The 13,336-nt window shown below is 40.4% G+C and overlaps 1 protein-coding gene across 1 annotated transcript; it reads right to left on the bottom strand.

The window, feature by feature from the left end:
- Window positions 1-1,053: 1,053 nt before the first annotated feature.
- Window positions 1,054-2,196, bottom strand: LOC143599697 (DEAD-box ATP-dependent RNA helicase 38-like). The gene is made up of 4 exons (XM_077077597.1): window positions 1,951-2,196; window positions 1,546-1,639; window positions 1,345-1,490; window positions 1,054-1,143 (listed from the first exon to the last, which is right to left on the bottom strand). Exons 1-4 carry the CDS (start codon window positions 2,194-2,196, stop codon window positions 1,054-1,056), a joined length of 576 nt encoding a protein of 191 aa, XP_076933712.1.
- Window positions 2,197-13,336: the final 11,140 nt, after the last annotated feature.

Below are 13,336 nucleotides of genomic sequence, written 5' to 3'. Positions count from 1 at the left end.
GAAATCAAGATATCATGAAGGCACAAAGCCAAAACCTATGCGCATGGCGCATATCACATATGCTCACGCACCATATATGCTCACGCATATCACATCTGCGCGTGGCGCATCTACGCGTGGCGCATATCACATGCTCACGCATATCACATCTGCGCGTGACGCATCTGCGCGTGGCGCATATTACATATGCTGGCGCATATCACATCTACGCATGAAACATCTGCGCGTGAGAATAAAGAGAAGACCTCGCGCATCCTCAGGATAGGCGCATATCACACGAGCACATAATCAACCTCGTCCTTATCCAAATCAGGATAAGGACAACCTTGATTGTGCTCGTCAGACAACCTTCCAGAAGGTATCCTTTAAGGAATAAGAATATGCTGATGTTGACAGCTGCCAATGAAAGGTGGACAACTCAGCAAAACCCATGTGCTACCACGTGATTGCACATGGGTCAGGTGAAATACCTGGGTCAGAGAATAATCAATGAAAAAGCACCAGGTGTCCTAAGGACACGTGGCGCAAAGCAACAGGAGGAGGCCAAAAAGGCCCTAATGGGATCTGAGCCCAATCATTGGAAACCCTAACACTATAAATACCACACCACCTCCACAAGGGGAGGTAAGCAAGAAAATACATTCCAATTCCTTACTCACTCTCAGATTATTATTATCTTCTCCTACAATCTCTTATTCTCACACCGGAGGGTTACCCCAAAGAGGACCCGTCTGTCCCTTTCTGAGGGGTAAGTTCACGGTGCTACTCGTTTTGTAGGTGGAAGAATTCATACTCCGGAGAACCATTGGTGAAATAGCATACTCATACCCGAGGAAAGTTGATCGTACCAGTGAGCCGATCCACGTTTCTTCAGAGACCTAGACAATTAAAGTTTAATTTCTCATGAACATAACTGAATTTTAAACTAATGGTAAACCATGAATGGTTGGTTCAAGACTAATTAAGATCTTCTCAAGCAACACCAATACACAAATTAGAGGTGTGTTTTTGGAACAAGTACTGTTTTATGTATCTAGCTAGTAAATGAGATTTTTAGGACAGTGTCAACACCGATGCGAACCTTCCAATCAAACCAGCACCCTTGAACACGTTCTTGTAGTCGTCACTTGCCGATGATGGCACCTACAATATTATTTCAAAATCAGAAATAATGAAAGTGTATATATATATATGTGTGTGTGTGTGCGCCAAAATATTAATATATCATCTTTATTAGTATCTTTGCCCAATTGTTTTCGGGTCGGGTTTCATTTAGATTTTCAAAGACAAAAAACCCGAACATCCCAAACCAAATATTCATAACCAAATGCTATGAATATTTACCTCGGTAACATTATAATTGAGGCGCCTCTCGATTTTCTCCATCATCATGTTCTCCGTATCGCCACATAGTAAGTTGAACACAACTCCTGTGGCATTGTAAACATGCAGTTTGTAAGGACATCTATAACTTTGATTTAACTGATTAACTATATAAATGAATCAAACATTAAACACAAATCAAATGAATAACAATATTATTACCCTTGTCTCTTGTGCGGGTGGAGTATATTCTACAGTGAGGCTCTGAATGATTACGCAATTCACGAGGAAGATTATAGTTAACCACCAGATTAACCTGCAGCAGACAATAATTAGATTATTATAAGGTAGCATGCATGATGTTAGGAACAAAGCGACGCGGCGGAAGCGAAACAACACAGATATGCACAACGATAAACACGCGTAAACGAAAATATAAACGACACAAGAATTTAATGTGGTTCGGTCCTCGCGAGGGGACCTACGTCCACGGGCTGCAACTAGGTTTTTCATTAGCTCAGAACAAACATAATTAGGAACCAAAATCGGGCCTCCTAATAAAACCGGCCCAAAGGCCTTCATAACCCAACAATGATAGAAAAGACAGGGGATTAGAATGAAATTAACCTTGGATTGATCAAAGCCAAGAGCAACAACATCTGTTAATATTAGAACCTGTGCGAGCCCGCGTTCGAATTCTTTGAGCAACTGAACCCTGTCTTCTGGTCTAGCAACACCTTGAGTCGATGTTACCTTGTAACCATGCTCCACAAGTGCCGTACGTAGCATCAAAGCACTTTTCGAAATTCTTACATATACAATTACTTGCCCCCCAAGCGATGATCCTGGCAATATCTTATCCCTTATTACCATAATCTTTGAAGCCTAACATTCACCTTGTAAAAACAACCCATTACGTACAATACAATCAATCCTAGGTTTGCTTGTTTGGGAGAATATATGATATACATGGTCAAGCCCATCGACCCATTCAAGCCCATACACGTCAACTAAAGACTTAAAGGTGCAAAATGGCCCCTATAGTTTGCATCTTTGCAATTAGAACCACACCGTGAACCCAATGTTTTTAAAAAGGCCCTTAATTATACACTCACTTTGCACGCTATGGTCGTGTAATTTATAGAATATGATCTTTTCTACATACAAATGTGCTAATATTTACTTTATACCATAGGTATTTTTAGCACCCTTTAACGTTTACACTATTGCAAAATGCACAAATAACGGATATCTCATTTTCCTGGATGTCTTTTTCCACAAGCTATGCATACTAGATGTGAGTATTGAAAATTTACTATTCTTTTTCTCACCATCTTTCATTTTTCCAGTTCTCCGTCGCCTTTCTTGCGCTCCTCGTTATTTATGATAATATAAAGCTAACTTCATTGCAAAGTCGGCTGTTTGAGGCATTTGAAATCTTTATGTGGGTAATCCTCATATGTAGTGAGTGACTTTATTGGACTTAGATGCCATGAGATAGGAAACAAGTTTGCAATACTCATGAAATTTGGTGTTGTATTGCTTGAGATTGTTCCAATGGATTTGTGTTTTATGAATAAATAATTAAATATCTCACCCCTCATATATCATATATGACCATTTCTAAGAGCTATATGTACATGATTAAAGCAAGAAAAATAAAACAAGTGGGTTCGAGATTTAAGGTTTAAGTTAACCAAATTTCCCAAATCAAAATCATTCAAGTCCTAATAACAAAGTGACATACATTTCTGCAGGCGAACACTGACTTTCTTTTTTACTGAATAGTAAAGAATGACTTTCACGTTCTAATTCAACAACAACAATCTTAATGAATGTCTTTTATGATGAAATTAGTTCTATGATGACTGTATTTTAAGTTAAACATTTAAAACTTAATGATTTGATCTTTTAATAAAACAAAATATAGAAACTCAACGGAGACCAAAGTGAAACTAATAGAATTCACATTAAATGACTTATAAGTGATAATCCCGTATAATAATCAATTTAAATGTAATGCAGTAATATTCAAATTGTTATACTCAAACAAAGCAAGAAAAAATAATAATAAATTTTGAATAGAATTATAAACAAATAATATGATCCTATATTTAATCTACTTTTATACATAATTTAAAGATAGAAAAACATTTAATTGGATGGTATAACTTCTCGCACTAAGAAACACTTATGAAATTAACCTAATTTCACACACACATATATGTTTTTTTCTTTATATTTTGACCATTTTTTGTATTATATTTTAGCCCCATTTTGCTCCCTTAATTCACTCGTTTCTAGTACTTGAAAGTTGAAACAAAGATGGAAGATGAAATAGTTTATGAAACAAAGGTACGTGATGAACGGATGAATGATGCGCTATCTCCCGGCGTATCTGACAAAGAGCGTCTAGCCTATGACACAATGGTTCATTGGCGTTAATTTTGGCTAAGACGATAAAAACGACTAATAAAATAATATAAAAAATGTATAGTTCGTAAATTCGTGTTATTTTTAGTTAATTTTTGAGAAGTTGGTCTAGTGGTAAGATGCTTGCCTTCCCAATGTGGAGACGCAGTTTCGATTCCCACTTAGGCTAGTTCGAAGGACATATGGGTGAAAGAACGAATCATGGATTAATCCTGGGTTCGAACCCGATAGGGGGCGAGGGTTCACGGATTCCATCCGGTTCCTTCGCATCAAAAGATAAGGTCTCACGGCGGTCGAGGAGTCGACCTTGGACATAGCCCCAAAAAGATATGAGATTCTCCGTCGTTAAAAAAAGGCATTTATTTTTTTTGTCCGTTTATAAACTATTAAAAAATGATTTAGATGTTGTTTTCAATTTTTTATTTTATTATATTTATATAAAAAGAGTTTTTATGGACCCGACCTGGACGCAATCTCCTTTTCTTAAAACGCCGAAGTAGCACGGAACAAACAAACAAGGACTAAATGTGTCAATAACAAAATTTAGTTTGTTATAATCAGTTTAACAGCTACTTTTTTCCATTATATAATATGTTTACAGTACTGATAGATTTCTAAACATATTAACACCTTGCGCTGCAAGCAACATTCATCTTCTTCATCCCCAAAACCCTGAATTTTGTCCTTTGAGTTTCAGTTATCACTTTTAGGTAATCTTTATTTAATCTTGATTTGGTGTCGACGGTAGCTTCTTGATTGTTGGGTTAGTTTTGTGTAGGATCATCATGGCTAGCTTGAGGTGTCTCTCGTTTCAAGCTATAGGAAGGCAAGGAGGACGTATGTCTAGAAGGTATTATACCGTGTAGAATTTGTATCTTATATTAGTCTAATCCTTCAGACGAGACCACAAAAGTGTTGATGTCTAATCGAGTGAATACCTCTAATTTGCAGCATATCAAGTTATCCACCCTCATTTTCATTATCGGTAGTCCAGGGGTTCAGTAAAGAAGTCCTGAAGGATTGTCATGCATATCTATGCAACGTCATATCTGAAATTCAAAACTAAACCGATGAGGCGTAAATACTATTATTGATTTTAGTATAATTAGGGATTAACTAGTTGATCAGGTTAGCTGTAATATGAATTTAAATAAGCAATGTGCATACTTATTTGATCTTATTATAGTTTATAATCCTATTGGTACTTAGGGGCAAAGACCTAATTCATGGGGGTTCTAAGGGGCAACGGCCCCTTGGCAGGGGTCCAGGGGCAACGCCCCAGATAGCAGGGTCTAAGGGACAGAGCCCTTGACTGGGGTCGAATCTTGATCATACGATTTCCGATCAATTTATTTGTGAACCATAAATAGTTTTGATCTGAAAGTGTGATCACGACTCTCAAAAATCCAAGATACTCGTTTGTAGATATTACCCTAACAAATATTCAGGATCAGAAAGGCGTAGATATTTATTTAAATAATCCCTAAATGCACCCACCGACCGGGGAAAGTTAACTCCAATCATAGTCGTGTCAATCGAAGTTGAAAATTTGATTTGATTCCTGAGGCTATAAACCTCAATGACTTCTTGGATGTTAAGCAACACAGAATACACCAATGAAGCTAACATGGCATCAGATGGCTTAGCCTCATTTTCAACCGATATGTAACGAACCGTGACATTTAGATAGCTCATAATGTTTTCCATACCCAATTAAAAGAATTGTCACGACTTGCAAAACGTATTAAAGATCTAAATTCGGGAACCCAATCAGCAACGTTAGGATCATAGAGTCTCATACGCTCGATGTTGTTTGTAGTATATAAACTTATGAATTCAGGTGCGGATGGAAAATTGCTGCCAAGCATTCCATAACATACTCCAACTTGTGATTCTACATAAATTATGGCCTTTATTCGTACAAGTCATTTAATGTTTTTATTTAGATAGTCTTGTATATAAAATGTTATGTTTATCAAACACGACTAGAAGGTAGAAAATGAACCAAATTTTACGAAAAGACATTTCGTCTACTCTAACAGTGACAACTAGTTTTTCTTTTAAAGCTGGTTTAACAATTTGAACGTTTAAGAGAGGGAGATAGATTGAGTGATGAACCTGTTGTATGACAAGGAGACTCAAAATAACAACTAGAGTAGCCATGAAATACATATTTGGTTATGTAACATACACCCCTTTATATAATAGGAAAGAAAACCATAAGAAAATATAATTATTAAGGCTGAATAAATAATAGTTGAGGCCGAATACCTAGTACTAAAATAAATAATCCCTATTCATTTTAGCACCACCGGCGGTCCCAAATTTAAAAAAAGCTGGCCCTCAATGGTCCACCGTTGAAAAGGACTTAATGGCGCTATACTTTTTTCCGAATTTCAAGCTAACACTTTAGAGCTTTTGATTGGAAGGAAGATACGAGTCGATTGATGTAAAACTTAGCTCAAAACGGTGATCCAAACGGCTTGATTTTTGTTAATTGTAAGTTCAAACACCCGAATTGAAACATTGTTTCGTCATTTTGGAGCACCGTTTCGAACTAAGTTTTACATCAGGCGACTTGTATCCTCCTTCCTGTCAAAAGCCCTAAAACATTAGTTTGAAATTTGGGAAAAAAGTATAACGCCGTTAATTTCTTTTTAACGAGGGACCGTTAGGGGGACATCTTTTTTAAATCTGGGACGCTAGTAGCGTAAAATAAATAGAGATTATTATCAGTCAATACCATTCAATAAGGATTACTAAAATCCAATAAACCACATAAAAAACAGAATTAAAATGCAACTTATTGATAAATGTCCATAAGAAATCCTACTACCAAGTGCATACACAAGTAGGCTTGTAAACGAACCCATCATTCAGTGAACTATTCGTGAATCATTCGACAGGAAGTTTGTTTATGTTCGTTCATTTAATAAATATAAACTTAAATGTACAAAATGTATTTGTTCATTTAATTAAACGAATGAACATGGACACACGTTCCATTTATTCACAAATTAAAAGAAAATAACTAAATATTGTTTGTATTTTACAAGTTATATCACCCTAAAATGTTTTATATTTGTACGTTTGTGTTCGTTTACTTATGTTCATATATTTTCATTCATGTTCATTTATGTTTGTTTGTTATGACCGTTTATGTTCGTGAACTGTTCATTTAAGATAAACAAGCATGCTCATTTTTTAAACAAACAAGCATGAACACAAATATTTGTCTGTTAATTGTTTGTGTTCGTTTTCGCTTAAGGTTAAATGAATGAACACGAACATACATTGTTTGTGTTCGTTCGGTTCATTTGCACGCCTATACACAAACATACACTGTATTTTTGTCTGTTAATTGTTTGTGTTCGTTTTCGCTTAAGGTTAAATGAATGAACACGAACATACATTGTTTGTGTTCGTTCGGTTCATTTGCACGCCTATACACAAACATACACTGTATTTTTGTCTTTTGGTGAATCCATCATTTTAATTTGTATGTTGTCTAAACGATTTAATATTTTTTCGTTTTCACCCTTCTATCTTCATAGTTCGCTTATTTTTAGGAGCCAGATGTGTATGTCTTGCAAGTTTAGAGTGTATTATTTTATCAACTTATGTTCCACAGTATCCTAGTCTCAAGCGTTGATGTTTCACATCTAGGGAAGACATGGGCATGGTGTTCATATCCGTACCCGAACTTGATTATACCCATATTGAAAATAAATAAATAAATAGCGAGTACTAGTACCCGTACCAAATTTGTTTGTTACGATACCCACTTTTGTACCGCTTTGTTTTGTTGTTTTTTCAAATCTTCAACGATCTTGGTGCTGGTACAGGCAACAATAAAGCTGAAATGGTCCAGGTACCGGTACGGGTACTAAATTGTCTTGATTGGTAGGGGTACCAACACTACTAACACCACAAACAAAACATAAAGCCAAAACCAAAAATAAAACCAATAAACCATGATACCAAAGTATGTTCGTGTTTTTTCTACAAATTTATTCTCTTTTCTCTCAACAAACCTACACCAAACATTCATAAAAAAAATTATGAATTTATCACAAAGAGCTAGAGGTTTGAAGAAACCAAGAGCCAGTAAGCCAGTAGTTCTCATAATCTCAAACCAAGTCAAAATATGCCATCTCAAATGGGGTTTGGTGCTTTTGTAACTCCACCATCACAATAACAAAGCGTGCATCCAATTGCAACTCCACCGATCCGACTTCCTGGATTTTTCGATCTTTTGACAAACTCTATGTATGACCTGTACAACCCGCAACACTACCAACACCCTCAACAAACCCAAGACCTGCCACAATTCCAACACCAAAACTACAAATACCACCAACAACAAAATTCGGGTGAATCCGACAAAAACAAAACGAAGGGCATGATAATCGAGTAAACGAAGAATCCGATAAAGATCATTTTTTGTCAGCGCACTCACCGATTTTAGGAAGGAACACAACAAAAAAAAGTTTCCTCATATATAGACATGGGAGGTTTTAAGAACTTATATGAAACTGAGTCCCATTCCGAATATGGGAACCCACATATCGATGAGGCAATCGTCTAAACAAACCAAAATATCGGGTTCCAACACGTACACAAGTTCTTCCAACACCAAATATCAAAACTTTGATGTGAACTTGGATGCCGATGATGATGGCCTGTTTTCGCAAGGCCAGTTCTCACAAAACACTATCATGCCACTCTACCAGAGCTAGAAAGACCCGCTCGTGAAGGATAAATACAAGCATCCTCAAACGTCAATCCAAAATTGATAGAAGTGATACGGACTTACAACTCATAGCAAGGAAAGGTCGAACAAGGTTGATAAAAGTAAAATTGTGCCAATCCGCAATTGATAAAAGTCACCACAAATGCCTTAAATGTGAATTTTGAAGACACCGAAATTGCATATTTTTCTAACTCGTACGTCACGTATTATGCTAAAAGCAATTATGTGATAAATGGATTTGATTATCAAAATGAGCATTTTGTTGATAGCATCATTGAGTTTCAGGTTGAAGATCGAGCACGTCACTTGAGAGAGACTAAATCAAGACGTGTAGTATATGACGACTTTATTTCCACTACGAGGTTGACCGTTACATCAAGATAATAGAAGGCACATTTGATTGTTCACGAGGTTGAGGATATATGCAAGAGTATTGATATAATTGAAGGGAGGGTGGTTTCTGCTAGTGATGTTGAGGGATATAAAAATGAGGTTAAGTGTTTGTTATTGAAAATTGCCTCAGTAATAGAAAGAGTTACGATCCACTCTAGAGAATGGGATAGAATGGAATGGGGAAATTAAGGCATAGTAAGGAGAGCTAACAACACTAGCAACAAGTGCTTATGCAACCAATTTAAGATCTAAAGCTTTTTGGCTAATGGTTAGAAAGAAGAATGAAAGAGGTTTCTAAGGGATATTCTTGCACCTCGTTTCGTGGAGGATTTCAACCAAAATACGGATTCGGTATCCAACATACTTCAGCTTGTGAAATCCAAATGTGAGGATTTGAAAGTAAGACATGAAGAACTAAAGAAAAAGATTGCAGAGCTCGATAAGAATAATGCATAGCACTTCTAGAGGTTAAAGAGTTTGACATGTTGATTTTGCATAGATTGATTTTGAAAGTTAAAGTGCAATTAGGTGGTTTTTAAACTTATTTTTATTGCAGTGACGAATTAAATAGTCGAAATTAATTTTGGGACTATTTTGATGATGTTTTGATTGTATTTGCATGCTCTTTATGATTAGTTTGCAAAGAGATATGAATTAGATTGCCAACGGTTTAAAATAGTAGTGAGTTTTTCAAGTTTCATTTCTTTTATTCAAATTCGAATAAGCTTATTTGAATCTGAAGAAACACTAATCGACCCCGGGCAGATTACGGATAATCTAGGGGTTAAATAGATGTTTCCCACGAGGATGAGGTCCAGCAAAGAAAGTTGTTCTTCAGGTGACCTGCAAAACAGACACCGTAAGCTCGTCACTGAGAAGGGGGGGTTCCTCCTTGTGACCACCCTCCGGTGTGAGAATCAGACTAGATTGCTCTGAATATAAGTGTATATTAAGAGATTGCTAGAGAAGATAAGATAATGAGATATCAGATAATGATCCTTACCATTCCAAGGTGTTGGAGTATTTATAGCCGAAGGTAGGTTTCCAAGAAGGTACAGCCGGCTGAATAGTATTCCTGTTCTACCAACAGTGGGCTACGCACAAGCCATGCTGGTTGGTGGATAGGCTGCGGCCGATAGTGACAAGGCCGGCTGTATACTGTTCCTTTACTGCCGGCTATGCACTGTTCCACCAACTGTAGGCTACGCACGTCCCACAGTGAGGGTTGGTGAGTAGGCAGCGGCTAATAGTGACAAACAGTACTAGAGGGTGCTCCTCCTCGTACTGTTGTCGGTGAGCTGTCACCCTGTGATTGGTTCATGGGCTGTTTTGGTCAGATCGTCTATTTTGCCCATACCTTGGCAGGTATAGTACAAAAGATCTTCCAGAAGCATACGGACTGGCTCATTTGGGCGGGAGTATTCCCGCCTTGCTCATTCCTTCAGGTGACATTACTGAAGTATCAAGAGTTAGTGCCTTGTGCGTGTAGCCTTGCTATTAGTGCGGGTAGCCTTCCCTGATGGCTTGTATCCGCAGCTGCGGGAACAAGCGGGGTACTTCACCATTGGGAGGCTTTCCCTGCGGGAACAGCTGGCGTACTGCGCGTAAGGTCTTCATCTCTGTGCATGGTGGGTCCTGCGAAAGCAGTTGGTCCTTGCGCAGACGTCCCTCTTCAAGGTGAGTCTTGCGGGTCCAACTGGGCTCTGCTGGGACCTACCTCTTCAAGTCCCCCCAGTCCAATGTTCTTCTCATGAATTATTAATAAGTGAGGTGAACTTTTGGACTTTAGCAAGGGGTTTTGAAAAGGGTTTTTAGTTTTAAGGTTTTCCGTGGGGATTCTTCCCGCGGTTTTCCTAATGCCACGCAGAAATTCCCGACTTTTCTGCTTGATCTTTGGGTGTGATGTGGGTAGGTCTGTAACCTCCTCGCAAGTCAGGAGCGTTGAGTTCCACTTGTGTAGATTCTCCATGAGGTTTTGGTAGTTTTGAACATAGTGATCAATTATGTTTAAACAACCAATTCCATCTTGGAGGTTCAAACAGTCTAGTTCTCGACGTTCCCGCTATGCGGGGATGTTATTCCCGTTTCCGCAAGCACTGCCCAGAAGATCCTTCTTGGTTTCAATTCCCTGCGGAGTGCTAGGTATGTGAAGGGTTTTGCCTTGACACTGTACCCGTACTCGTCTTATAGTTACTTTACTTCCAAGGTATTCCTGGCTTCAATTCCCTGCGGGTGCTAAGTATGTGAAGGGTTTTGCCTTGACATTGTACTCGCACCTGTCTTATAGTTTCTTGGTTGCCAAGGTAAGGGGTATTTTCCCGCTTACTTTTGAATCTTTTTGAAATTCGAAAAGTTGGTGAAAGGGTAAGAACAGTCCAAACTATTGAAACGTCGTCCGACGGTTTCTTCTGACAGTGTCAGGACGTGCAGGAAGTTATGGCGACGTGACAGTATATGGTCATTCCAGGCGCTTTTTCAGGCGCGTGGGCGCGATTTTTCGGGCGCGTGGCCGCGAAATTAATGGCACGCGTCCTTTCAACAGCTGTTGCTAGCTTGCTCTTTGCCACGTGTCATAGTTTCATTGCACCTGCGATTTCTCTCTCTTCCGCATTAAGTTCATCGCATTAATTGCGATGAGTATATAAAAGGGGAGAGGGTCCTTTGTAATCCACACTTTCACTTCTCTCTTCATCTTCTAAACGATTTCCGGCGAATACTCACTATTCCGTCGAGCATTCTTCTGAAATCGTTTCTGTACATCCGAAACATGTCTTCTTTTGCCGAGGAGTCTGACGTGTTCGTCGAGAATCCGTCGTCCACTTCCGATAAGGATGACAAGAGTACTGCTGGCGAGTGCCAGTGTGCTCTTCCGGCCGACCTCTATCGGTACGTTGTCCGGAAGTTCATGCTCGAGCCGTTCGAGCCTGAGTTTCCGGAGCCACACCAGACGGTGTACGATGCCCCCAAGGGCAAGATAGGGGTGTACGCTGCATTCTTCGTTTACGGGAATCTCAGGTTCCCATTGACGAAGTTTGTATACCGTGTCTTGGAGAGGCACGGCGTGCATCTGACGGAGGTACACCCGATGGCGATCGCCAAGATCCGCCACTTTGAGTGGGTGTGCCTCATTCTGGGCGTGGAGCCCCACGTAGATCGGTTGATGACCTTCTACTCCTGGAGGTGCATCCAGGGGTGGTACACCTTGGTCAATCGGATCAAGGGGTTGAAGATCTGCGCTACCGAGCGCAGTCTTCGGTCGTGGAAGCGTGAGTTTTTTTATATCTCCGCTCGCGTCGTCCCCCTTGCGATGACCTTTAAGAATAGGAGAGCACTCCCCGCCCTTCACGCCCTCAACTACCAGGAGGCGGAGTGGTTCGCCAAGATCTCCCGGGTCCAGACTCCGGTATACCGCTTTGCGGAGTCTGGGATGGTGATGCTTGGGATGAGCCGGGTGTGGAAGGAGGCGTCGCAGGTTCCCATCGTCCTCGAATACGGTTTGAACTCTGTCCCTTACGGTATGCTCTGTCTTCTTTGTTGATACAGGTTTTTCTTCTAACTGTTTATTTTTTTATTTCAGAGGGGAATGACTTGCAGTCGCTCCTGCATCCGCGGGAGGCTGATGGTCCCGCTCGGATGGGTACTCGTGCTCTAGATGAGAATGAGTTGCCCATCCTTGAACAGACGGCGGATCGGTTCGTGGAGGTCTACCCGCCAGGCCACGAGATCCTGAGCGCCAGGCGGCCAGGTAAGGAGTTATTCAACCCTCGACCTCTCAATGCTGAAACCTCTGCTGGAATTCCTCTAATCTTGTCTTCTGATGAGGAATCCGCAGATGGTCCTCCTTTGGTGCGGAAAAAGAAGGCTGCCGGCGGGAAGGGGAAGGCGAAGGTTGCCTCCACTGCCGATCCGGTGAATCGGTCTGATTCAGTGACCGAAAGCGAGGAGGTGGCGGGGAACCCTGGTGGTGATAAGACCACTGCTCCGGAGGCTGCGACGACTGTCACCTCCGGGCAGCCCAGGATGACGACGGTGAGCGGCGTAAAGAGGCCGGCTCCATCGGGTTCGTCCCCGCCTGTTCGCACTTTTAGGCTCAAGAAAACCCGTAAGTACAAACTTCCTTTACTTTTAACTTCATAGCTTTCCATCATTATACTTATCTTCTTTGTGCAGGCGTGGATGCTACCGTATTCCAGGGTGGAGCGGGGAGGAGCACCTCCGGACCCATGACGGTAGGTTTGGTCAACCTACCTGAGGCGATGACCCAGGCGTCTGCGCCTGCTTCAGTTGGTTCAGTTGCTCACCCGGATGAGCCAACTGTTCCAACTGTGACGACATCTCCGCCGGCTATCAGTGCCATATTTACTGAATCTTTCACTGAGCCGGCGGTGACTATTTCTGCGGGCTCCTCCGCAGCGGCGACCACGGTTGTGAGTT

The sequence above is a fragment of the Bidens hawaiensis genome, unplaced genomic scaffold (assembly GCF_021521415.1).
Source record: "Bidens hawaiensis isolate Kalapana, Puna unplaced genomic scaffold, B.hawaiensis_p1.1 tig00052513_1, whole genome shotgun sequence".
NCBI lineage: Eukaryota > Viridiplantae > Streptophyta > Magnoliopsida > Asterales > Asteraceae > Bidens > Bidens hawaiensis.
Note: the sequence above shows the minus strand (reverse complement) of the source record. Positions and strands in the feature narration are given on the sequence as shown.

Bases quoted from the DNA above. Each gene is read 5' to 3' on its own strand.
- LOC143599697 (XM_077077597.1), bottom strand. From the start codon at position 2,196: ATGGTAATAAGGGATAAGATATTGCCAGGATCATCGCTTGGGGGGCAA. The intron at 1,491-1,545 runs GTAATAATATTG...TCATTTATATAG, and splicing joins CACCCGCACAAGAGACAAGG to TTAATCAGTTAAATCAAAGT. The intron at 1,144-1,344 runs GTAAATATTCAT...ATAATATTGTAG, and splicing joins TCAATTATAATGTTACCGAG to GTGCCATCATCGGCAAGTGA.